Source organism: Ranitomeya imitator, chromosome 6 (assembly GCF_032444005.1).
Source record: "Ranitomeya imitator isolate aRanImi1 chromosome 6, aRanImi1.pri, whole genome shotgun sequence".
Taxonomy (NCBI): domain Eukaryota; kingdom Metazoa; phylum Chordata; class Amphibia; order Anura; family Dendrobatidae; genus Ranitomeya; species Ranitomeya imitator.
This window is the reverse complement of record NC_091287.1, coordinates 2,981,051-3,007,888: the sequence shown is the minus strand read 5'-3', so window position 1 is coordinate 3,007,888 and position 26,838 is coordinate 2,981,051. Positions and strand designations below refer to the sequence as shown.

Below are 26,838 nucleotides of genomic sequence, written 5' to 3'. Positions count from 1 at the left end.
GAGGTTCCGCAGGCCTCAACGGGGTTCTCCCCCTTCGAGCTCCTGTATGGCAGGAGAGTCCAGGGACCCCTTGGGTTGGTAAGGGAATCCTGGGAAGAGGAGCAGAACCTTTCTGAAGTGTCCATAGGGGAGTATGTCATGCGCTTCTATGAGAAAATGCAGACAAGACGCAGTTGGTGCATGACAACATGACGCAGGCTTAGGCCGATCAGAAGCACTGGTACGACCAGAATGACCGGAAGCGGACCTACCAGGTGGGTCAAAAAGTGCAGGTGCTCGTCCCTGTACCAAAGGATAAGCTTCAGGCAGCCTGGGAGCCCGTACGTCGTCCACCAACAGCTCAACCCAGTCATCTACGTGGTCACGCTTGACCACGCTCAGGGTAGGCGAAAGGCCTTTCACGTCAACATGATGAAAGCTCATCACGAATTTGAACCTTTCGTCCTACCGGTCTGCAGCCTGCCCGAAGACGGGGAGGAAGTCCCCTTCATGGACATGCTGGTCCAAGCCAAGGCCGGTGGGTCCATCGAGGACGTGGAGGTAAGCGCCTTGTTAGCCGAACCCCAGGGGTCGCAATTGCGGACCACGCTGGAACCCTCTCGGACTGTGTTTTCCAACCGACCTGGAAGGACTGAGTTAGCGGTCCACAAGGTGGACACCGGGAATCATGCCCTACTACGGCGAACACCCTATCGGATCTCCGATGAGGTGCAGCAGGTTATGCGCCAGGAGATCGAGATGTTACAGCTGGGGGTGATTCAATGGTCAAAGAGCGCGTGGGCCTCACGGGTAGTTCTCATGCCAAAGAAGGATAGGAACTCCCGGTTCTGTGTGGACTACAGGGGGCTCATTGCAATCACAGCCTCTGACACGCACCCAATTCCGCGCATTGAGGAGCAGCTTGAGCGGTTAGCTGGCTTAGAATATCTGACCATAATGGATCTGAGTCAAGGATACTGGCAGATTCCCGAGCCCCGAGGCGCAGGAGAAGTCCGCCTTTATCACACCCTTCGGACTGTACGAGTCCACGGCTATGTCCTTCGGCATGAAGAATGCCCCTGCCACTTTCCAGTGGATGGTCAACCACCTGCTTCAGGGATTGGAGTACGCGGGGGCGTACTCGGATGACATTGCCATCTTCAGTTCCTCCTGGGACAAACACCTGCAGCATCTTCAGTAGGTGCTCAGGCGAATTCACCAAGCAGGTTTGACCATCAAGTCGGGAAAGTGCAAAATGGGCACGAGAGGTCCACTACCTGGGGCACCAGGTAGGTGGGAACTCCATAAGTCTAGAGCCTGGGAGAAAGGATCTGTTAGCGTCCTGGCCCACCCCCCAGGACCAAGAAGCAGGTGATGTCCTTCCTGAGCATTGCAGGGTACTATAGGCGCTTCGTACAAAACTATAGTAGCTTGGTAAAACACTTGACGGACCTCACCGGGAGGAAGCTACCCCAAATAGTCGACTGGACAGATGGTAGTGAGGGGGCCTTTCAGGCTTTGAAAAAAGCCCTGTGCAACTCTCCTGTGTTAAAAGTAGTCGACAGCTTCGACCGTTCCTGGTGCAGACCGACGCCAGCAATTTTGGCCTCTGTGCTGTGCTCAGCCAGGTCGACTTCTGCCGAGGGAAGTGGCCTACTCCACCATCGAGAAGGAGTGCCTGGCCATGGACTGGGCCCTGCAACGTTTGCAGCCCTACCTGTGCAGTCGCACCTTCACTGTGGTGACTGACCACAACCCTATGCGCTGGCTACGAGCCATGTGTAGAACTAACGGAAGGTTGCTACGTTGGAGCCTTGCCCTCCAACAGTACTTTACCGTGAAACACAAAAAGGGCAGCGAGCATGACAATGCAGATGGGTTGTCCCGTCGAGGCGAACCTTCCGAGGTGCACATGGAGGAGTACCGAGAGGTTCTGCCTCCTTATCGCGATCCAAAAGGGGGAGGTGTCATGATAATATGAACATGCCATGTTGTGAGTATATACCTAAAAGGTCCATGGTTTTCAGACGCACGCAGTGGGCTTTTCGGACACCCCCCTCTTTACTTTGCCTATAAAGCTCTGCTCTTAGCCTGCAGGCAACTCCCTCCCCACTGCTATCTTTTATTTCAGGATCCAGAATCTGAGTAAGGTCACCACAGAGGGAATGTCTTGGTTTTAGGTTGGGAGATAAGTGAGTGGGACTGCAGTCTTCCTTCATCTTTGTCCTGGGACTAGCTGAGAGATGGATGTGTGATATGAATCTAGATGTGTGCCCTCCTTCACAGCACAAGGTCAGCCATGAGATGAAATGATATGAATGAAATTTAAGTGCTTTTCAACTTTAATCCCATTTTATTTGTAATTGTACTGTACATACGATACTTGTCTTCTTTATAATATATTTTTTATACTTTTGTAAACACTGCCAACCCTTTTTGGAGTAAAATATTTAAAATTACTAGCTTTGTCTCTCCTTGATCTATAATGAACTGTCACGTCCTCTGAAGTGAATCATGCTACTAATTTGGGTTGGCTCCAGACCCGTTAATAATTAAGAAATCGGGGCTGGTGGCAACGGATTTGTCCTGTGCGTTTAGGAGGCTTTGTAGCGACTGGCGGCTTGATAATTATTGTTCCCGCCTGAGTGGGAGTAGTTATATCGCTCTTGCTGCAGTGTGCCCATTAGCCAGTACAAAGTAAAGCAGCCTTTCTGGCAACTAATTATCCTAGGTGCAGTACCCTGTCTGTCTGTTCCTTGTCTCGGTAAGGGGGCACCATAGAGCTGCAAGTTTCAAACCGGAACTGGGAAGTGGGATATAAATAAATCTCCTTCAGAAAGGAACCAGGAGCAACCAAACAACCCCGCTTCATGACAAATTGGTGTGAGTGGTGGGGAAGATAAGGGTATCCTCCCCGTGAACTGCTCACCCACACAATGCGCCTATGACCGCTCTGCTCACCCACACAATGCTCCTGTCACCATTCTGATCATCCACACGGGGCACCTACCACCACTCTGCTCACCCACACAATGCACCTGTAACTGCTCTGCTCACCCATACAATGCGCCTGTCACCGCTCTGCTCACCACACAATGCACCTGTTACTGCTCTGCTCACCCATACAATGCGCCTGTCACCGCTCTGCTCACCCACACAATGCACCTGTTACTGCTCTGCTCACCCATACAATGCGCCTGTCATGGCTCTGCTCACCACACAATGCACCTGTTACTGCTCTGCTCACCCATACAATGCGCCTGTCACCGCTCTGCTGACCCACACAATGCGCCTGTGACTGCTCTGCTCACCCATACAATGCGCCTGTCACCGCTCTGCTCACCCACACAATGCACCTGTCACCACTCTACTCACCCACACAATGCGCCTGTCACTGCTCTGCTGCTCACCCACACAGGCACCTGTCAGTGCTCTGCTCACCCACACAGGTGCCTATCACCGCTCTGCTCACCCACACAATGCGCCTGCACCGCTCTGCTCACCCACACAATGCACCTGTCACTGCTCTGCTCACCCACACAATGCACCTGTCACTGCTCTGCTCACCCACACAATGCGTCTGTCACTGCTCTGCTCACCCACACAGGCACCTGTCACCGCTCTGCTCACCCACACAGGTGCCTATCACCGCTCTGCTCACCCACACAATGCGCCTGCACCGCTCTGCTCACCCACACAATGCGCCTGTCACTGCTCTGCTCACCTACACAATGCATCCATCACCGCTCTGCTCACCCACACAACGCGCCTATCACCGCTCTGCTCACCCACACAATGCACCTGTCACTGCTCTGCTCACCCACACAATGCACCTGTCACTGCTCTGCTCACCCACACAATGCGCCTGCACGGCTCTGCTGACCAACACAATGCGTCTGTCACTGCTCTGCTCACCCACACAGGCACCTGTCACCGCTCTGCTCACCCACACACAATGCACCTATCACCACTCTGCTCACCCACACAAAGTGCCTGTCACTGCTCTGTTCACCCACACAATGCACCTGCACAGCTCTGCTCACCCACACAATGCGCCTGTCACCGCTCTGCTCACCCACACACAATGCACCTATCACCGCTCTGCTCACCCACACAAAGTGCCTGTCACTGCTCTGTTCACCCACACAATGCGCCTATCACCGCTCTGCTCACCCACACACAATGCACCTATCACCGCTCTGCTCACCCACACAAAGTGCCTGTCACTGCTCTGTTCACCCACACAATGCGCCTGTCACCGCTCTGCTCACTCACACAATGCGCCTGTCACTGCTCTGCTGATTAACACAATGCGTCTGTCACTGCTCTGCTCACCCACACAATGCGCCTGTGACTGCTCTGCTCACCCACACAATGCGCCTGTCACTGCTCTGCTCACCCACACAATGCCCCTGTCACTGCTCTGCTCACCCACACAGGCACCTGTCACTGCTCTGCTCACCCACACAGGCACCTGTCACTGCTCTGTTCACCCACACAATGCACCTGTCACCGCTCTGCTCACCCACACAATACGTCTGTCACCGCTCTGATCACCCACACAATGCATCTGGCACCGCTCTACTCACCCACACAGGTGCCTGTCACCGCTCTGCTCACCCACACAATGCGCCTGTCACCGCTCTGCTCACCCACACAATACGTCTGTCACCGCTCTGATCACCCACACAATGCATCTGGCACCGCTCTACTCACCCACACAATGCGCCTGTCACCGCTCTGCTCACCCACACAATACGTCTGTCACCGCTCTTATCACCCACACAATGCACCTGTCACCGCTCTGCTCACCCACACAATACGTCTGTCACCGCTCTACTCACCCACACAGGTGCCTGTCACCGCTCTGCTCACCCACACAATGCGCCTGTCACCGCTCTGCTCACCCACACAATGCGCCTGTCACCGCTCTGCTCACCCACACAATGCGCCTGTCACTGCTCTGCTCACCCACACAATGCACCTGTCACCACTCTGCTCACCCACACAATGCGCCTGTCACCGCTCTGCTCACCCACACAATGCACCTGTCACCACTCTGCTCACCCACACAATGCACCTGTCACCACTCTGCTCACCCACACAATGCGCCTGCACAGCTCTGCTCACCCACACAATGCGCCTGCACAGCTCTGCTCACCCACACAATGCGCCTGTCACCACTCTGCTCACCCACACAATGCGCCTGCACAGCTCTGCTCACCCACACAATGCGCCTGTCACCACTCTGCTCACCCACACAATGCGCCTGCACAGCTCTGCTCACCCACACAATGCGCCTGTCACCACTCTGCTCACCCACACAATGCGCCTGTCACCACTCTGCTCACCCACACAATGCGCCTGCACAGCTCTGCTCACCCACACAATGCGCCTGCACAGCTCTGCTCACCCACACAATGCGCCTGCACAGCTCTGCTCACCCACACAATGCGCCTGTCACCACTCTGCTCACCCACACAATGCACCTGTCACCACTCTGCTCACCCACACAATGCGCCTGCACAGCTCTGCTCACCCACACAATGCACCTGTCACCACTCTGCTCACCCACACAATGCGCCTGTCACCACTCTGCTCACCCACACAATGCGCCTGCACAGCTCTGCTCACCCACACAATGCGCCTGTCACCACTCTGCTCACCCACACAATGCGCCTGTCACCACTCTGCTCACCCACACAATGCGCCTGCACAGCTCTGCTCACCCACACAATGCGCCTGCACAGCTCTGCTCACCCACACAATGCGCCTGCACAGCTCTGCTCACCCACACAATGCGCCTGTCACCACTCTGCTCACCCACACAATGCGCCTGCACAGCTCTGCTCACCCACACAATGCGCCTGTCACCACTCTGCTCACCCACAAAATGCGCCTGCACAGCTCTGCTCACCCACACAATGCGCCTGTCACCACTCTGCTCACCCACACAATGCGCCTGTCACCACTCTGCTCACCCACACAGGCGCCTGTCACTGCTCTGCTGAACTACACAATGCATCTGGCACCGCTCTGCTCACCCACACAACGCACCTGTCACCACTCTGCTCACTCACACAATGCGCCTGTCACCGCTCTGCTCACCCACACAATGCACCTGTCACCACTCTGCTCACCCACACAATGCGCCTGTCACCGCTCTGCTCACCCACACAATGCACCTGTCACCGCTCTTCTCACCCACACGGGCACCTGTCACCGCTCTGCTCACCCACACAATGCGCCTGCACAGCTCTGCTCACCCACACAATGCGCCTGCACCGCTCTGCTCACCCACACAGGCGCCTGTCACCACTCTGCTCACCCACACAATGCGCCTGTCACTGCTCTTCTCACCCACACAGGCGCCTGTCACCGCTCTGCTCACCCACACAATGCACCTGTCACCACTCTGCTCACCCACACAATGCACCTGTCACCACTCTGCTCACCCACACAATGCGCCTGTCACCACTCTGCTCACCCACACAATGCGCCTGTCACCACTCTGCTCACACACACAGGCGCCTGTTACTGCTCTGCTCACCCACACAATGCATCTGGCACCGCTCTACTCACCCACACGGGCACCTGTCACCGCTCTGCTCACCCACACAATGCGCCTGTCACCACTCTGCTCACCCACACAATGCGCCTGTCACCAATCTGCTCACCCACACAATGCGCCTGTCACCACTCTGCTCACCCACACAATGCGCCTGTCACCGCTCTGCTCACCCACACAATGCGCCTGCACAGCTCTGCTCACCCACACAGGCGCCTGTCACTGCTCGGCTCACCCACACAATGCGCCTGTCACCGCTCTGCTCACCCACACAATGCGCCTGCATAGCTCTGCTCACCCACACAATGCGCCTGCACAGCTTTGCTCACCCACACCATGCGCCTGTCACCACTCTGCTCACCCACACGGGCACCTGTCACCGCTCTGCTCACCCACACAATGCGCCTGTCACCACTCTGCTCACCCACACAGGCACCTGTCACCGCTCTGCTCACCCACACAGGCACCTGTCACCGCTCTGCTCACCCACACAATGCGCCTGTCACTGCTCTGCTCACCCACACAGGCGCCTGTCACCACTCTGCTCACACACACAATGCACCTGTCACCACTCTGCTCACCCACACAATGCACCTGTCACCGCTCTGCTCACCCACACAATGCACCTGTCACCGCTCTGCTCACCCACACAATGCACCTGTCACCACTCTGCTCACCCACACAATGCGCCTGTCACCGCTCTGCTCACCCACACAGGCACCTGTCACCGCTCTGCTCACCCACACAGGCACCTGTCACCGCTCTGCTCACCCACACAATGCGCCTGTCACCGCTCTGCTCACCCACACAGGCGCCTGTCACCACTCTGCTCACACACACAATGCACCTGTCACCACTCTGCTCACCCACACAATGCACCTGTCACCGCTCTGCTCACCCACACAATGCACCTGTCACCGCTCTGCTCACCCACACAATGCACCTGTCACCACTCTGCTCACCCACACAATGCGCCTGTCACCGCTCTGCTCACTCACACAATGCACCTGTCACCGCTCTGCTCACCCACACAATGCACCTGTCACCACTCTGCTCACCCACACAATGCGCCAGTCACCGCTCTGCTCACCCACACAGGCGCCTGTCACTGCTCTGCTCACCCACACAGGCGCCTGTCACTGCTCTGCTCACCCACACAATGCGCCTGTCACTGCTCTGCTCACCCACACAATGTGTCTGTCACCGCTCTGCTCACCCACACAATGCGCCTGCCACCGCTCTGCTCACCCACACAGGCGCCTGTCACCGCTCTGCACACCCACACAGGCGCCTGTCACCGCTCTGCACACCCACACAGGCGCCTGTCACCACTCTGCTCACCCACACAATGCGCCTGTCACTGCTCTGCACACCCACAGGTGCCTGTCACTGCTCTGCTCATCCACACAATGCGCCTGTCACTGCTCTGCACACCCACAGGTGCCTGTCACCGCTCTGCTCATCCACACAATGCGCCTGTCACTGCTCTGCACACCCACAGGTGCCTGTCACCGCTCTGCACACCCACACAATGCGCCTGTCACTGCTCTGCACACCCACAGGTGCCTGTCACCGCTCTGCTCATCCACACAATGCGGCTGTCACTGCTCTGCTCACCCACACGGCACTTCTTCACAAACTGCAGGATGTGACTATTACCTGGTGAGGGCGCTGTCTGCACAGCCGTGGATTCCCAGCTCTGATCACAACTGGCTGCTGCATCAACAGATGAGAAGAGTTTGTTACCTCATCAGGTGAAATAATCTGGGGGGCCCCTCCATAATCACCTCTTTGTCTCCATATCCCCCAAGATTGTGGAAGACGTGTGCCTACAAGCGGTATCACGTGTATCATGTGTAATCTGTGTGTGATGGACACGTATGTGACACTACAGGTACCCGCCATCATTTCCATGCGCCCATCTCCTAGGTCTCACCATAGAGCAGCTGCATCCTTATTTCCATCAGCCGCTCGGGGTCTCTGTTGTTGAAATCTGCCCATCGGTGGAGCAGCTGGCGCGGGGTGCGGAGGCAACCGGACATGGGCTCCAGGCTGCGAGCGATCTCCTGGAGGATGGCTCGGCGCTGGCGTAGAGAGATGGTCCCCGCCCTCTGGAGCTTGTCTGGCAGGTAACGATCCATTAATGAGACGAAGCACTCCAGTTCTATGCGGGAGAAGTTGGGGGATCTGCGGCCACTGCGTTTCCTCACCACCCCTGAAACACAAACAGGATGTGCCGTGATATGTGGGGTGGTGTAATAATGGGATTAAGATGCACCCTGAACTCACGTCTGTGGTACATGAGCGGCCGGCGATCCCGCCACACGCCATCATATCGGCCAAACTCCACTGCGTGTCTCTGGCTCTGCCAACCTGCAAGGCATGAGGGCAGAAAGACGATGTCACCAGACGTGTAACGTCCCAGATCGGTCATGTGTCACGCACTCCACGTCACACGTCTGTCATCTGTCACACGTCTGTCACCAATTGCACGTTCCACGTCACGTCATTCCTGCTCACACGGTCTACGTCACATGTCTGTCATCCATCGCACCCTCCACTTCACACCAGTCTCCCATCACACGCTCCACATCACACGTCAATCCCCCGTCCTTCGCTTCACATCTCAGGTCCGCACCGTCACACATCGTATGCCCGCCTCCCCTTCACACGCTCCACATCACACGTCAATCCCCCGTCCTTCGCTTCACATCTCAGGTCCACTCCGTCACACATCGTATGCCCGCCTCCCCTTCACACGCTCCACATCACACGTCAATCCCCCGTCCTTCGCTTCACATCTCAGGTCCACTCCGTCACACATCGTATGCCCGCCTCCCCTTCACACGCTCCACATCACACGTCAATCCCCCGTCCTTCGCTTCACATCTCAGGTCCACTCCGTCACACATCGTATGCCCGCCTCCCCTTCACACGCTCCACATCACACGTCAATCCCCCGTCCTTCGCTTCACATCTCAGGTCCACTCCGTCACACATCGTATGCCCGCCTCCCCGTCACACGCTCCACATCACACGTCAATCCCCCGTCCTTCGCTTCACATCTCAGGTCCACTCCGTCACACATCGTATGCCCGCCTCCCCGTCACACGCTCCACATCACACGTCAATCCCCCGTCCTTCGCTTCACATCTCAGGTCCGCACCGTCACACATCGTATGCCCGCCTCCCCTTCACACGCTCCACATCACACGTCAATCCCCCGTCCTTCGCTTCACATCTCAGGTCCGCACCGTCACACATCGTATGCTCGCCTCCCCTTCACACGCTCCACATCACACGTCAATCCCCCGTCCTTCGCTTCACATCTCAGGTCCGCACCGTCACACATCGTATGCCCGCCTCCCCGTCACACGCTCCACATCACATGTCCACCCCTCGTTGCTCGCTCCACATCAGCCCCTTCACTCGCACCATGTCACACGTCTGTTCCGTCACACGCTTCACATCACATGTCCACCCCTCGTTGCTCGCTCCACATCAGCCCCTTCACTCGCACCACGTCACACGTCTGTTCCGTCACACGCTTCACATCCCATGTCCACCCCTCGTTGCTCGCTCCACATCAGCCCCTTCACTCGCACCACGTCACACGTCTGTTCCGTCACACGCTTCACATCCCATGTCCACCGCTCGTTGCTCGCTCCACATCAGCCCCTTCACTCGCACCACGTCACACGTCTGTTCCGTCACACGCTCCACATCACATGTCCACCCCTCGTTGCTCGCTCCACATCAGCCCCTTCACTCGCACCACGTCACACGTCTGTTCCGTCACACGCTTCACATCCCATGTCCACCGCTCGTTGCTCGCTCCACATCAGCCCCTTCACTCGCACCACGTCACACGTCTGTTCCGTCACACGCTTCACATCACATGTCCACCCCTCGTTGCTCGCTCCACATCAGCCCCTTCACTCGCACCACGTCACACGTCTGTTCCGTCACACGCTTCACATCCCATGTCCACCCCTCGTTGCTCGCTCCACATCAGCCCCTTCACTCGCACCACGTCACACGTCTGTTCCGTCACACGCTTCACATCACATGTCCACCCCTCGTTGCTCGCTCCACATCAGCCCCTTCACTCGCACCACGTCACACGTCTGTTCCGTCACACGCTTCACATCACATGTCCACCCCTCGTTGCTCGCTCCACATCAGCCCCTTCACTCGCACCACGTCACACGTCTGTTCCGTCACACGCTTCACATCCCATGTCCACCCCTCGTTGCTCGCTCCACATCAGCCCCTTCACTCGCACCACGTCACACGTCTGTTCCGTCACACGCTTCACATCCCATGTCCACCGCTCGTTGCTCGCTCCACATCACACGGCTGTTCCATCATATGCTCAACATTACACATCAGCCCCTTCACTCGCACCACGTCACACGTCTGTTCCGTCACACGCTTCACATCCCATGTCCACCCCTCGTTACTCGCTCCACATCACACGGCTGTTCCATCATATGCTCAACATTACACATCAGCCCCTTCACTCGCACCACGTCACACGTCTGTTCCGTCACACGCTTCACATCCCATGTCCACCCCTCGTTGCTCGCTCCACATCACACGGCTGTTCCATCATATGCTCAACATTACACATCAGCCCCTTCACTCGCACCACGTCACACGCTTCACATCACATGTTCGTCCCCATCGCACGTTCCACATCAAATGCCCATCCCCCAGTCGCATACTGCACATCACATGTGCGTTCCCCCATCACACGTCCTTCCTCCTCACACATCTATCATCTGTCACATCCTCCATGTCACAAGTCTGTCATCCAGTGCACGTTTCATGTCACATGTCCTTCCCGGTCGACGTCACACGTCCAATCACACGCTCTGCATCACATCCATCATCAGTTGTACGCTCCACGTCAAGATCGTCTCCCATCTCACGCTCCACGTCACATGTTCACTGGTTTCAGATCAGGCCCCTCACCCTTTTTTAATCCCCCTCTCACAGCATATAATATGGAGGACTCAAGTGGACATGTACCTTTCAACGGTTTTGGTTCACAGCCCAGTTCCTCCCATCTTGGATGCCCCTGAACACATGGCTCATCTCCTTCTTCGATCAGTAACAGGAGCTCTGACTTCACCACAGGAATCCCTGTTCCAAGATAAAGAGGAGTCACCAGACCATCTATAAATCTCAGAGCTGGGAGGTCCCAATGCCCGTGACCTGGCGATGGCTCTCCCTATACTGTAAGCACGTGGCAGTTGTGGCGCTGACTGACACTTCTGATTTACAACTACAATTCCATAAAAGTTTGACCTCTGTATAAAATATGCAGAAAACCAGAATGTGATGTGCAGGAAACCTCTTATCTCCATATTTTATCACTGTCACGGATCCCTTCTCCGTGGTGTCACTAATTTGTCACGTATCCGCTCTCACACGTGACTTGGGGTTGTGCCTGCAAGGGTTAATCTATCTCCCCACTCTCAGTCCAGCATTCAACCTCTGTCCTATACTGTAATGGGAGCATAAATCACTCACCGACCCAGGCCACACACCCGCTCATACACGCTGCCACCACTCACCGAATACACGGGTGATGAGTCCTGGAACTAATAATACTAATAATGTCTATCACTCATAAGGCTCACACACTTTAGGCTATGGATTCTTTTAGAACATTCAAGGTTCAACTTAAAGTTTTATACTTTACCAACAAAAGGTTCAGTGCCTACAGTAAGAAAAGGTATAAAAATATGATAATAAAAAGACATACAACTTATGCAAAACAGTATAAAAATAAACAGGAGAAACTAACAGAAATCATCTGGTAGTTTGCTTTCTGCTCTCTGAGGGGGGTGAATGGAGCTGGTGGAACACATCAGTTTCTCAGGATGCCCTCACATGTGAACACGTTTTTTAGGTATCAGGTCTACTTTATAACTTTGGTCTGGAGGTCAGGTTTCTAGACCAGCCCCTCAGGTTAATATCATAATTGCTTGGTTTTTATTGGACCACGGCCGCGCCCCCCAATGAATATATTATTTTCTCTTGAGATCCTTTGTGTAACAGCTCTCCCAGAGATACTATCAGGAAGTAATTAACATCTCTCTTCCAAGAGCTAGGAGGTGCCAAATGTTACCTTTCTTCTCGGCTTCCAGCAGGACCCTTGGTGAGATTGGAGACAGATTTCTACTTGTCCCAGGAAAATACATATTAACACCTGGGTGCGACATGCAGCTTTCAAGACAGATGTTACATTATTGCTAGTGACACAATAAATCTATACATAGTCCACTGCACACACACACACATATTATATATTATACATTTTTGATAAATTACCTCAATTAGAAACTGATGGCAGCAACAAACCTCAAAAAGTTGGGACAAAGATAACAAAAGGCTGGAAAAGTAATTGGCACTAATGAAAAAATGATGAAGGATGAAGACATGACACTGTATAAGGATCATGGGAGAGAGGCAAAGTCTCTCCGAAGCAAAGATGGTCTGAAATCACCGATATGTGAACTGCATCTAACTGTGGAACAATTTCAGACATGGCCCGGGCACAATGGGGGACATGACCCAGGCGTAATAGGGGACGCGGGCTGGGCACCATGGTGGACATGGCCAGGGCACAACTCTTCTGAGATTTGTCGCTGCCATCAGTTTCTAAATGAGGCAATTTACCAAATGAAATGGAGAAATGTCCTACATCCGATCCTTTTATTAAAATATGGAGATACGAAGTTTCTTGATCAGTGCATTCTGATTTCTGCACATTTTACACAAGAGGCCAAACTTTTGTGCTGTGGTTGCGTACCCCAGGTGCGCATGTGGTGGTGTAACTTCAGCATTGTCTGTTCACCAGTCCTTTATTGAAGGCCCTCAGAACAAGACTAAGCCAGACAAACCTTCTCACTGCTGTCCACAGGATCAACTAACACCTCAAAGAGTGTGCAGCACCTGAGACTGGGAGATACACAGGCAACCGCAGCTCTGACTACTCAGATGGAAATCGGATAAGACTACAGCTGTGACTAGTGAGAAGGGTGTGGGCTAGGAAGACACTGGATGTGACCAGTGAGAAGGGTGTGGGCTTGGAAGACACTGGATGTGACTAGTAAAAAGGGTGTGGGTTACGAAGACACTGACTGACTACTGAGAAGGATGTGGGCTAGGAAGACATTGGCTATGACTAGTGACAGATCTCTCAGGACAATTTATCAGTTGCTGCTAGCTCTACTTACCTAGTGACTGGAGCGCGTGGTAATTGTCCATCATCACCTCCTTGTACAGATCCTTCTGCCATTCTTCTAAGCTCCCCCACTCCTCTGGGGTAAAATATATGGCCACATCATCAAACACCAGAGGATCCTGGAAAGTAGCAAAAAGGAAATAATATTGACAGTACATAGACGACCCACGAAGGGCACAGCGCCCAAAACACAAAGCCGATCTTGAATGAAAACCATAGTGCACAAAGAGAAAAGTAAGAACCATAGAGCCAAGAAATCACTGACCAGGGCCATAAAACTCGTGAGAAATCACTCACCAGGATGATAGAGCCCCCGTGAAATCAGAGGCCAAGACCATAGAGCCCTGGAGAAATCACTGACCAGAACCATAGAGCCCCGGAGAAATCACTGACCAGGGCCATAGAGCCCCAGAGAAATCACTGACCAGAACCATAGAGCCCAGAGAAATCACTGACCAGGGCCATATAGCCCCCGAGAAATCACTGACCAGGGCCAAATAGCCCCCCAGAAATCACTGACCAGGGCCATAGAGAACCTGAGAAATCACTGACCAGAACCATAGAGCCCAGAGAAATCACTCATCAGGACTATATAACCTCCGAGAAATCAATAATCAGGGCCATAGAGTCCCCGAGAGTCACTACCCATGTCCATAAAACTTGCAAGTAATCACTCACCAGGACGATAGAGCCCCGTGAAATCACTGACCAAGATCATAAAGCCCAGAGAAATCACTGACCAGGGCCATAGAGCCCCTGAGAAATCAATGACCAGGACCATAAAGACCCGAGAAATCATTGACCAGGGCCCTAGAGCCCCTGAGAAATCACTGACCAGAGCCATGGAGCCCCTAGAAATCAATGACCAGGGCCATAGAGACCCTGAGAAATCACTGACCAGGGATATAGAGACCCAGTGAAATCACTGACCATGGCCATAGAGACCCTGAGAAATCACTGACCAGGACCCGAGAAATCACTGACCAGGACCATAGAGCCCATGAGAAATCAATGACCAATACCATAGAGCGAACAAGAAATCAATGACCAGGACCAAGAAGCCCCAGAGAAATCACTGACCAGGACATTAGAACCCCAGAGAAATCACAGACCAGAACCATAGAGAACCGAGAAATCACTGACCAGGACCAAGAAGCCCCAGAGAAATCACAGACCAGGACCATAGAGAACCGAGAAATCACTGACCAGGACCAAGAAGCCCCAGAGAAATCACTGACCAGGACATTAGAATCCCAGAGAAATCACTGACCAGGACATTAGAATCCCAGAGAAATCACTGACCAGGACCATAGAGAACCGAGAAATCACTGACCAGGACCAAGAAGCCCCAGAGAAATCACTGACCAGGACCATAGAGCCCATGAGAAATCAATGACCAATACCATAGAGCGAACAAGAAATCAATGACCAGGACCAAGAAGCCCCAGAAAAAACACTGACCAGGACATTAGAACCCCAGAGAAATCACAGACCAGAACCATAGAGAACCGAGAAATCACTGACCAGGACCAAGAAGCCCCAGAGAAATCACAGACCAGGACCATAGAGAACCGAGAAATCACTGACCAGGGCTATAGAGAACCGAGAAATCACTGACCAGGACCAAGAAGCCCCAGAGAAATCACTGACCAGGACCATAGAGAACCGAGAAATCACAGACCATGACCATAGAGAACCGAGAAATCACTGACCAGGACCAAGAAGCCCCAGAGAAATCACTGACCAGGACATTAGAACCCCAGAGAAATCACTGACCAGGACCATAGAGAACCGAGAAATCACTGACCAGGACCAAGAAGCCCCAGAGAAATCACTGACCAGGACATTAGAACCCCAGAGAAATCACTGACCAGGGCCATATAACACCAGAGACATAACTGAAAGGACCATAGAGTCCCAGAAAATTCACTGGACCAGGACCATAGAGCCCCTGAGAAATCACTGACCAGGACCATAGATCCCCTGAGAAATCACTGACCAGGACCATAGAGCCCCTGAGAAATCACTGACCAGGGCCATAGAACCCTGAGTAATCAATGACCAGGGCTATAGAGCCCCAGAGAAATCAATGACCAGGACCATAGAGCCCCTGAGAAATCACTGACCAGGACCATAGAGCCCCTGAGAAATCACTGACCAGGACCATAGAGCCCCTGAAAAATCACTGACCAGGACCATAGAGCCCCTGAGAAATCACTGACCAGGGCCATAGAACCCTGAGTAATCAATGACCAGGGCCATAGAGCCCCAGAGAAATCACTGATCGGGGCCATAGAGCCTCCAAGAAATCACTGACCAGAACCAAAGAGCCCCTTCCCCCCAAAAAAATTCACTGACCAGAACCATAGAGCCCCAGAGAAATCACTGACCAAGACCATAGAGCCCCAGAGAAATCACTGACCAAGACCATAGAGATCACTAAAAACCACTGACCAAGACCATAGAGCCCTAAAAAAAAAAATCACTGACCAGGAATATGATAGAGAAAAATTAAAATCCTTACAAACATCTCCAGAGTATGGAGCAAGAGCTTGCGATCTACAAGTCACCTTTACATGACCACTATGCAGTTGACCACTCCCTTGGAAACAGGTAGTTAAGGAAAATCCTAATGGCTAGCAGATGTGAGGCCAGGCTTAAGGTACCGTTACACTAAACGATTTACCAACGATCACGACCAGCGATACGACCTGGCCGTGATCATTGGTAAGTCATTGTGTGGTCGCTGGAGAGCTGTCACACAGACAGCTCTCCAGCGACCAACGATGCCGAGGTCCCCGGGTAACCAGGGTAAACATCGGGTAACTAAGCACAGGGCCGCGCTTAGTAACCCGATATTTACCCTGGTTACCATTGTAAATGTAAAAAAAAAACCAGTACATACTCACATTCCAGTGTCTGTCACGTCCCCCGCCGTCAGCTTCCCGCACTGACTGTGTCAGCGCCGGCCGGCAGTAAAGCACAGCACAGTGGTGACGTCACAGCTGTACTTTACGGCCGGCCGGCGCTGACACAGTCAGTGCGGGAAGCTGACGCCGGGGGACAGACACCGGAATGTAAGTATGTACTGTTTGTTTTTTTTAACTTTTACAATGGTAACCAGGGTAAATATCGGGTTACTAAGCGCGGCCCTGCGCTTAGTAACCCGATGTTTACCCTGGTTACCAGTGAACACATCGCTGGATCGGCGTCACACACGCCGATTCAGCGATGACAGCGGGTGATCAGTGACCAAAAAAAAAGGTCCTGATCATTCCCAGCGACCAACGATCTCCCAGCAGGGGCCTGATCGTTGTCACACATCGTGATCGAGATCGTTAGCGGGATCGTTGCTACGTCACAAAAAGCAACAATATCGTTAAAGAAATCGTTATGTGTGACGGTACCTTTAGCTTGAATGCACAAGAATGTGGATTTACAACAGAGCAGAGACCCCCCATATATAGAGAGCAGAGACCCCCCATATATAGAGAGAGCAGAGACCCCCCATATATAGAGAGCAGAGACCCCCCATATATAGAGAGAGCAGAGACCCCCCATATATAGAGAGCAGAGACCCCCCATATATAGAAAGCAGAGACCCCCCATATAGAGAGCAGAGACCCCCCATATATAGAGAGCAGAGACCCCCCATATATAGAGAGCAGAGACCCCCCATATATAGAGAGAGCAGAGACCCCCCATATATAGAGAGCAGAGACCCCCCATATATAGAGAGCAGAGACCCCCCATATATAGAGAGCAGAGACCCCCCATATATAGAGAGCAGAGACCCCCCATATATAGAGAGAGCAGAGACCCCCCATATATAGAGAGCAGAGACCCCCCATAGAGAGCAGAGACCCCCCATATATAGAGAGCAGAGACCCCCCATATAGAGAGAGCAGAGACCCCCATATAGAGAGCAGAAACACTCCATATATAGAGAGCAGAGACCCCCCATATATAGAGAGCAGAGACCCCCCATATATAGAGAGCAGAGACCCCCCATATATAGAGAGCAGAGACCCCCCATATATAGAGAGCAGACACCCCCATATAGAGAGAGCAGAGACCCTCCATATATAGAGCAGAGACCCCCCATATATAGAGAGCAGAGACCCCCCATATATAGAGAGTAGAGACCCCCCATATATAGAGCAGAGACCCCCCATATATAGAGAGCAGAGACCCCCATATAGAGAAAGCAGAGACCCTCCATATATAGAGAGCAGAGACCCCCCATATATAGAGAGCAGAGACCCCCATATATAGAGAGCAGAGACCCCCCATATATAGAGAGCTAAGACCCCCATAGAGAGCAGAGACCCCCATAAATATAGAGCAGAGACCCCCATATAGAGAGAGCAGAGACCCCCATATATAGAGAGCAGAGACCCCCTGCTCTCTATATATGGGGGGTCTCTGCTCTCTCTATATGGGGGGGTCTCTGCTCTCTCTATATGGGGGTCTCTGCTCTCTATATGTGGGGGGTCTCTGCTCTCTATATGTGGGGGGTCTCTGTTCTATATATATGGGGGTCTCTGCTCTCTCTATATATGGGGGGTCTCTGCTCTCTATATGTGGGGGGGTCTCTGCTCTCTATATGTGGGGGGGTCTCTGCTCTCTATATGTGGGGGGTCTCTGCTCTCTATATATGGGGGGTCTATGCTCTCTCTATATATGGGGGTCTCTGCTCTCTATATATATGGGGGGTCTCTGCTCTCTATATATGGGGGGTCTCTGCTCTCTATATATGGGGGGTCTCTGCTCTCTCTATATATGGGGGTCTCTGCTCTCTATATATGGGGGGTCTCTGCTCTCTCTATATATGGGGGGGTCTCTGCTCTCTATATATGGGGGTCTCTGCTCTCTATATATGGGGGGTCTCTGCTCTCTATATATGGGGGGTCTATGCTCTCTCTATATATGGGGGTCTCTGCTCTCTATATATATGGGGGGTTTCTGCTCTCTATATATGGGGGGTCTCTGCTCTCTATATGGGGGGGTCTCTGCTCTCTATATGGGGGGTCTCTGCTCTCTATATGGGGGGGGTCTCTGCTCTCTATATATGGGGGGTCTCTGCTCTATATATGGGGGGTCTCTGCTCTCTCTATATATGGGGGGTCTCTGCTCTCTCTATATGGGGGGTCTCTGCTCTCTCTATATGGGGGGTCTCTGCTCTCTCTATATGGGGGTCTCTGCTCTCTATATATGGGGGTCTCTGCTCTCTCTATATATGGGGGGTCTCTGCTCTCTATGTATGGGGGGTCTCTGCTCTCTCTATATATGGGGGGGTCTCTGCTCTCTCCTAATATATGGGGGGTCTCTGCTCTCTCTATATATGGGGGGGTCTCTGCTCTCTCTCTATATATGGGGGGGTCTCTGCTCTCTCTATATATGGGGGGTCTCTGCTCTCTCTATATATGGGGGGTCTCTGCTCTCTCTATATATGGGGGGTCTCTGCTCTCTCTATATATGGGGGGTCTCTGCTCTCTCTATATATGGGGGGTCTCTGCTCTCTATATATGGGGGGTCTCTGCTCTCTATATATGGGGGGTCTCTGCTCTCTATATATGGGGGGTCTCTGCTCTCTATATATGGGGGGTCTCTGCTCTCTATATATGGGGGGTCTCTGCTCTCTCTATATATGGGGGGTCTCTGCTCTCTATATGTGGGGGGTCTCTGCTCTCTATATGTGGGGGGTCTCTGCTCTCTATATGTGGGGGGTCTCTGCTCTCTATATGTGGGGGTCTCTGCTCTCTATATGTGGGGGTCTCTGCTCTCTCTATATATGGGGGGGGTCTCTGCTCTCTGTATATGGGGGGTCTCTGCTCTCTGTATATGGGGGGTCTCTGCTCTCTCTATATATGGGGGGGTCTCTGCTCTCTGTATATGGGGGGGTCTCTGCTCTCTGTATATGGGGGGTCTCTGCTCTCTACATATGGGGGGTCTCTGCTCTCTACATATGGGGGGTCTCTGCTCTCTATATATGGGGGGTCTCTGCTCTCTATATGGGGGGGTCTCTGCTCTCTATATGGGGGGTCTCTGCTCTCTCTATATATGGGGGTCTCTGCTCTATATGTGGGGGGTCTCTGCTCTATATGTGGGGGGTCTCTGCTCTCTATATATGGGGGGTCTCTGCTCTGTATATATGGGGGGTCTCTGCTCTCTATATGGGGGGTATCTGCTCTGTATATATGGGGGTCTCTGCTCTCTCTATATATGGGGGGTCTCTGCTCTGTATATATGGGGGGTCTCTGCTCTCTATATGGGGGGTATCTGCTCTGTATATATGGGGGTCTCTGCTCTCTCTATATATGGGGGGTCTCTGCTCTGTATATATGGGGGGTCTCTGCTCTCTATATGGGGGGTATCTGCTCTGTATATATGGGGGTCTCTGCTCTGTATATATGGGGGTCTCTGCTCTCTATATATGGGGGGTCTCTGCTCTCTATATATGGGGGGTCTCTGCTCTCTATATATGGGGGGTCTCTGCTCTCTATATATGGGGGGTCTCTGCTCTCTATATATGGGGGGTCTCTGCTCTCTATATATGGGGGGTCTCTGCTCTCTATATGGGGGGGTCTCTGCTCTCTATATATGGGGGGTCTCTGCTCTCTATATATGGGGGGTCTCTGCTCTCTATATATGGGGGGTCTCTGCTCTCTATATATGGGGGGTCTCTGCTCTCTATATGGGGGGTCTCTGCTCTCTATATATGGGGGGTCTCTGCTCTCTATATATGGGGGGTCTCTGCTCTCTCTATATATGGGGGGTCTCTGCTCTCTCTATATATGGGGGGTCTCTGCTCTCTCTATATATGGGGGGTCTCTGCTCTCTCTATATATGGGGGGTCTCTGCTCTCTCTATATATGGGGGGTCTCTGCTCTCTATATATGGGGGTCTCTGCTCTCTATATATGGGGGGTCTCTGCTCTCTATATATGGGGGGTCTCTGCTCTCTATATATGGGGGGTCTCTGCTCTCTATATATGGGGGGTCTCTGCTCTCTATATGGGGGGTCTCTGCTCTCTATATGGGGGGTCTCTGCTCTCTATATGGGGGGTCTCTGCTCTCTATATGGGGGGTCTCTGCTCTCTATATGGGGGGTCTCTGCTCTCTATATGGGGGGTCTCTGCTCTCTATATGGGGGGGTCTCTGCTCTCTCTATATATGGGGGTCACTGCTCTATATGTGGGGGGTCTCTGCTCTCTCTATATATGGGGGTCTCTGCTCTATATATATGGGGGGTCTCTGCTCTCTATATATGGGGGTCTTTGCTCTCTATATGGGGGGTCTCTGCTCTGTATATATGGGGGTCTCTGCTCTCTATATATGGGGGGTCTCTGCTCTCTATATATGGGGGGTCTCTGCTCTCTATATATGGGGGGTCTCTGCTCTCTATATATGGGGGGTCTCTGCTCTCTATATATGGGGGGTCTCTGCTCTCTATATATGGGGGGTCTCTGCTCTCTATATATGGGGGGTCTCTGCTCTCTATATATGGGGGGTCTCTGCTCTCTATATATGGGGGGTCTCTGCTCTCTATATATGGGGGGTCTCTGCTCTCTATATATGGGGGGTCTCTGCTCTCTATATATGGGGGGTCTCTGCTCTCTATATATGGGGGGTCTCTGCTCTCTATATATGGGGGGTCTCTGCTCTCTATATATGGGGGGTCTCTGCTCTCTATATATGGGGGGTCTCTGCTCTCTATATATGGGGGGTCTCTGCTCTCTATATGGGGGGTCTCTGCTCTCTATATATGGGGGGTCTCTGCTCTCTATATGGGGGGTCTCTGCTCTCTATATATGGGGGTCTCTGCTCTCTATATATGGGGGGTCTCTGCTCTCTATATATGGGGGGTCTCTGCTCTCTCTATATATGGTGGGGTCTCTGCTCTCTGTATATGGGGGGTCTCTGCTCTCTGTATATGGGGGGTCTCTGCTCTCTGTATATGGGGGGTCTCTGCTCTCTGTATATGGGGGGTCTCTGCTCTCTACATATGGGGGGTCTCTGCTCTCTACATATGGGGGGTCTCTGCTCTCTACATATGGGTGGTCTCTGCTCTGTATATATGGGGGTCTCTGCTCTCTCTATATATGGGGGGTCTCTGCTCTATATGTGGGGGGTCTCTGCTCTCTATATATGGGGGGTCTCTGCTCTCTATATATGGGGGGTCTCTGCTCTCTATATGGGGGGTCTCTGCTCTGTATATATGGGGGGTCTCTGCTCTATATATGGGGGGTCTCTGCTCTCTATATATGGGGGGTCTCTGCTCTCTATATATGGGGGGTCTCTGCTCTATATATGGGGGTCTCTGCTCTCTATATATGGGGGGTCTCTGCTCTCTATATATGGGGGGTCTCTGCTCTCTATATATGGGGGGTCTCTGCTCTCTATATATGGGGGGTCTCTGCTCTCTATATATGGGGGGTCTCTGCTCTCTATATATGGGGGGTCTCTGCTCTCTATATATGGGGGGTCTCTGCTCTCTATATATGGGGGGTCTCTGCTCTCTATATATGGGGGGTCTCTGCTCTCTATATATGGGGGGTCTCTGCTCTCTATATATGGGGGGTCTCTGCTCTCTATATATGGGGGGTCTCTGCTCTATATATGGGGGGTCTCTGCTCTCTATATATGGGGGGTCTCTGCTCTCTATATATGGGGGGTCTCTGCTCTATATATGGGGGTCTCTGCTCTCTCTTTATATGGGGGGTCTCTGCTCTCTCTATATATGGGGGGTCTCTGCTCTCTCTATATATGGGGGGTCTCTGCTCTCTATATATGGGGGGTCTCTGCTCTCTATATATGGGGGGTCTCTGCTCTCTATATATGGGGGGTCTCTGCTCTCTATATATGGGGGGTCTCTGCTCTCTATATATGGGGGGTCTCTGCTCTCTATATATGGGGGGTCTCTGCTCTCTATATATGGGGGGTCTCTGCTCTCTATATATGGGGGGTCTCTGCTCTCTATATATGGGGGGTCTCTGCTCTCTATATATGGGGGGTCTCTGCTCTCTATATATGGGGGGTCTCTGCTCTCTATATATGGGGGGTCTCTGCTCTCTATATATGGGGGGTCTCTGCTCTCTATATATGGGGGGTCTCTGCTCTCTATATATGGGGGGTCTCTGCTCTCTATATATGGGGGGTCTCTGCTCTCTATATATGGGGGGTCTCTGCTCTCTATATATGGGGGGTCTCTGCTCTCTATATATGGGGGGTCTCTGCTCTCTATATATGGGGGGTCTCTGCTCTCTATATATGGGGGGTCTCTGCTCTCTATATATGGGGGGTCTCTGCTCTCTATATATGGGGGGTCTCTGCTCTCTATATATGGGGGGTCTCTGCTCTCTATATATGGGGGGTCTCTGCTCTATATATATGGGGGGTCTCTGCTCTATATATGGGGGGTCTCTGCTCTATATATGGGGGGTCTCTGCTCTATATATGGGGGGTCTCTGCTCTATATATGGGGGGTCTCTGCTCTATATATGGGGGGTCTCTGCTCTCTATATATGGGGGGTCTCTGCTCTCTATATATGGGGGGTCTCTGCTCTCTATATATGGGGGGTCTCTGCTCTCTATATATGGGGGGTCTCTGCTCTCTATATATGGGGGGTCTCTGCTCTCTATATATGGGGGGTCTCTGCTCTCTATATGGGGGTCTCTGCTCTCTCTATATATGGGGGGTCTCTGCTCTGCATATATGGGGGTCTCTGCTCTCAATATATGGTGGGTCTCTGCTCTCTCTATATATGGGGGGTCTCTGCTCTGTATATATGGGGGTCTCTGCTCTCTATATATGGGGGGGTCTCTGCTCTCTATATATGGGGGGTCTCTGCTCTCTATATATGGGGGGTCTCTGCTCTCTCTATATGGGGGGTCTCTGCTCTCTCTATATGGGGGGTCTCTGCTCTCTCTATATATGGGGGGGTCTCTGCTCTCTATATATGGGAGTCTCTGCTCTCTATATATGGGGGGTCTCTGCTCTCTCTATATATGGGCGGTCTCTGCTCTGTATATATGGGGGGTCTCTGCTCTCTATATATGGGGGGGTCTCTGCTCTCTATATATGGGGGGGTCTCTGCTCTCTCTATATATGGGCGGTCTCTGCTCTGTATATATGGGGGGTCTCTGCTCTCTATATATGGGGGGTCTCTGCTCTCTCTATATATGGGCGGTCTCTGCTCTGTATATATGGGGGGTCTCTGCTCTCTATATATGGGGGGTCTCTGCTCTCTCTATATATGGGCGGTCTCTGCTCTCTATATATGGGGGGGTCTCTGCTCTCTATATATGGGGAGTCTCTGCTCTCTCTATATATGGGCGGTCTCTGCTCTGTATATATGGGGGGTCTCTGCTCTCTATATATGGGGGGTCTCTGCTCTCTCTATATATGGGGGGGTCTCTGCTCTCTCTATATATGGGGGGGTCTCTGCTCTCTCTATATATGGGGGGGTCTCTGCTCTCTCTATATATGGGGGGTCTCTGCTCTCTCTATATATGGGGGGTCTCTGCTCTCTCTATATATGGGGGGGTCTCTGCTCTCTCTATATATGGGGGGTCTCTGCTCTGTATATATGGGGGGTCTCTGCTCTCTATATATGGGGGTCTCTGCTCTCTATATATGGGGGGTCTCTGCTCTCTATATATGGGGGGTCTCTGCTCTCTATATATGGGGGGTCTCTGCTCTCTCTATATATGGGGGGTCTCTGCTCTCTCTATATGGGGGGTCTCTGCTCTCTATATGGGGGGTCTCTGCTCTCTATATGGGGGGTCTCTGCTCTATATATATGGGGGGTCTCTGCTCTATATATGGGGGGTCTCTGCTCTATATATGGGGGGTCTCTGCTCTATATATGGGGGGTCTCTGCTCTCTATATATGGGGGGTCTCTGCTCTCTATATATGGGGGGTCTCTGCTCTCTATATATGGGGGGTCTCTGCTCTCTCTATATATGGGGGGTCTCTGCTCTCTCTATATATGGGGGGTCTCTGCTCTCTATATATGGGGGGTCTCTGCTCTCTATATATGGGGGGTCTCTGCTCTCTATATATGGGGGGGTCTCTGCTCTCTATATATGGGGGGTCTCTGCTCTCTATATATGGGGGGTCTCTGCTCTCTATATATGGGGGGTCTCTGCTCTCTATATATGGGGGGTCTCTGCTCTCTATATATGGGGGGTCTCTGCTCTCTATATATGGGGGGGTCTCTGCTCTCTATATATGGGGGGTCTCTGCTCTCTATATATGGGGGGTCTCTGCTCTCTATATATGGGGGGTCTCTGCTCTCTATATATGGGGGGTCTCTGCTCTCTCTATATATGGGGGTCTCTGCTCTCTATATATGGGGGGTCTCTGCTCTCTATATATGGGGGGTCTCTGCTCTCTCTATATATGGGGGGTCTCTGCTCTCTATATATGGGGGGTCTCTGCTCTCTCTATATATGGGGGTCTCTGCTCTCTATATATGGGGGGTCTCTGCTCTCTCTATATATGGGGGGTCTCTGCTCTCTATATATGGGGGGTCTCTGCTCTCTATATATGGGGGGTCTCTGCTCTCTATATATGGGGGGTCTCTGCTCTCTATATATGGGGGGTCTCTGCTCTCTATATATGGGGGGTCTCTGCTCTCTATATATGGGGGGTCTCTGCTCTCTCTATATATGGGGGGTCTCTGCTCTCTCTATATATGGGGGGTCTCTGCTCTCTATATATGGGGGGTCTCTGCTCTCTATATATGGGGGGTCTCTGCTCTCTATATATGGGGGGTCTCTGCTCTCTCTATATATGGGGGGTCTCTGCTCTCTATATATGGGGGGTCTCTGCTCTCTCTATATATGGGGGGTCTCTGCTCTCTCTATATATGGGGGTCTCTGCTCTCTCTATATATGGGGGGTCTCTGCTCTCTATATGTGGGGGGTCTCTGCTCTCTATATGTGGGGGGTCTCTGCTCTCTATATGTGGGGGGTCTCTGCTCTCTCTATATATGGGGGGTCTCTGCTCTCTATATGTGGGGGGTCTCTGCTCTCTATATGTGGGGGGTCTCTGCTCTCTCTATATATGGGGGGTCTCTGCTCTCTCTATATATGGGGGGTCTCTGCTCTCTATATATGGGGGGTCTCTGCTCTCTATATATGGGGGGTCTCTGCTCTCTATATATGGGGGGTCTCTGCTCTCTATATATGGGGGGTCTCTGCTCTCTATATATGGGGGGTCTCTGCTCTCTATATATGGGGGGTCTCTGCTCTCTATATGTGGGGGGTCTCTGCTCTCTCTATATATGGGGGGTCTCTGCTCTCTATATATGGGGGGTCTCTGCTCTCTATATATGGGGGTCTCTGCTCTCTCTATATATGGGGGGTCTCTGCTCTCTCTATATATGGGGGGTCTCTGCTCTCTATATATGGGGGGTCTCTGCTCTCTCTATATATGGGGGGTCTCTGCTCTCTATATATGGGGGGTCTCTGCTCTATATATGGGGTCTCTGCAGTCTGGTGACGTCACTATAGACATGTATTTGCAGTCTCCTTTAATAACACGTATGGGATCTTGTCAGTGAGGTGAGCTCGCTATAGCGCTCTATCCCGCCCCCCATACACCGGCGCTGTCCCCTTCTGTACCGTACCTGCCCCGCCGGCTCCATTCTGCCCCCTGGAGGCGTCAATCAGCCGCACAAGTGCCGGGGACATTCCACACTGCGTGGGCTCCTTCCCGGTGTGACGTCATCTCCGGGGGCGTGTCCTATCGCGGGGGCGTGTTCTGAGGTGACATCATGGGCGTGGTCTCTAGTTCAGCGGTAGCGCGCGGAGGAGTCCGCAGTACATGCTGCTCCGGGGGCCGGACCCCTGTGGTGGGATATGGGGGGTACATGCTGCTGCTGCTCCGGGGGCCGGACCCCTGTGGTGGGATATGGGGGGTACATGCTGCTGCTGCTCCGGGGGCCGGACCCCTGTGGTGGGATATGGGGGGTACATGCTGCTGCTGCTCCGGGGGCCGGACCCCTGTGGTGGGATATGGGGG

At 52.7% G+C, this 26,838-nt stretch overlaps 1 protein-coding gene across 6 annotated transcripts in view; it reads right to left on the bottom strand.

Moving 5' to 3' along the window:
- The window catches only part of LOC138641582 (uncharacterized), a 76,468-nt gene extending 49,907 nt beyond the window's left edge, over positions 1-26,561 (bottom strand). For 3 of the 6 annotated variants that reach the window (XR_011313914.1, XM_069729065.1, XM_069729066.1), the window contains exons 1-6: positions 26,444-26,561; positions 13,798-13,924; positions 11,582-11,695; positions 8,837-8,920; positions 8,484-8,762; positions 8,207-8,263 (exon numbers count right to left, since the gene is read on the bottom strand). Coding sequence is in view for 5 of the 6 variants with exons in the window: in XM_069729065.1 (XP_069585166.1) it covers positions 8,207-8,263; positions 8,484-8,762; positions 8,837-8,920; positions 11,582-11,695; positions 13,798-13,924; positions 26,444-26,461 (679 nt within the window). In the remaining variant the exon portion in view is untranslated. The remainder of the gene's footprint in view (positions 1-8,206; positions 8,264-8,483; positions 8,763-8,836; positions 8,921-11,581; positions 11,696-13,797; positions 13,925-26,443) is intronic. The other 3 variants (XM_069729068.1, XM_069729069.1, XM_069729070.1) reach the window with 2 other exon arrangements.
- Positions 26,562-26,838: the final 277 nt, after the last annotated feature.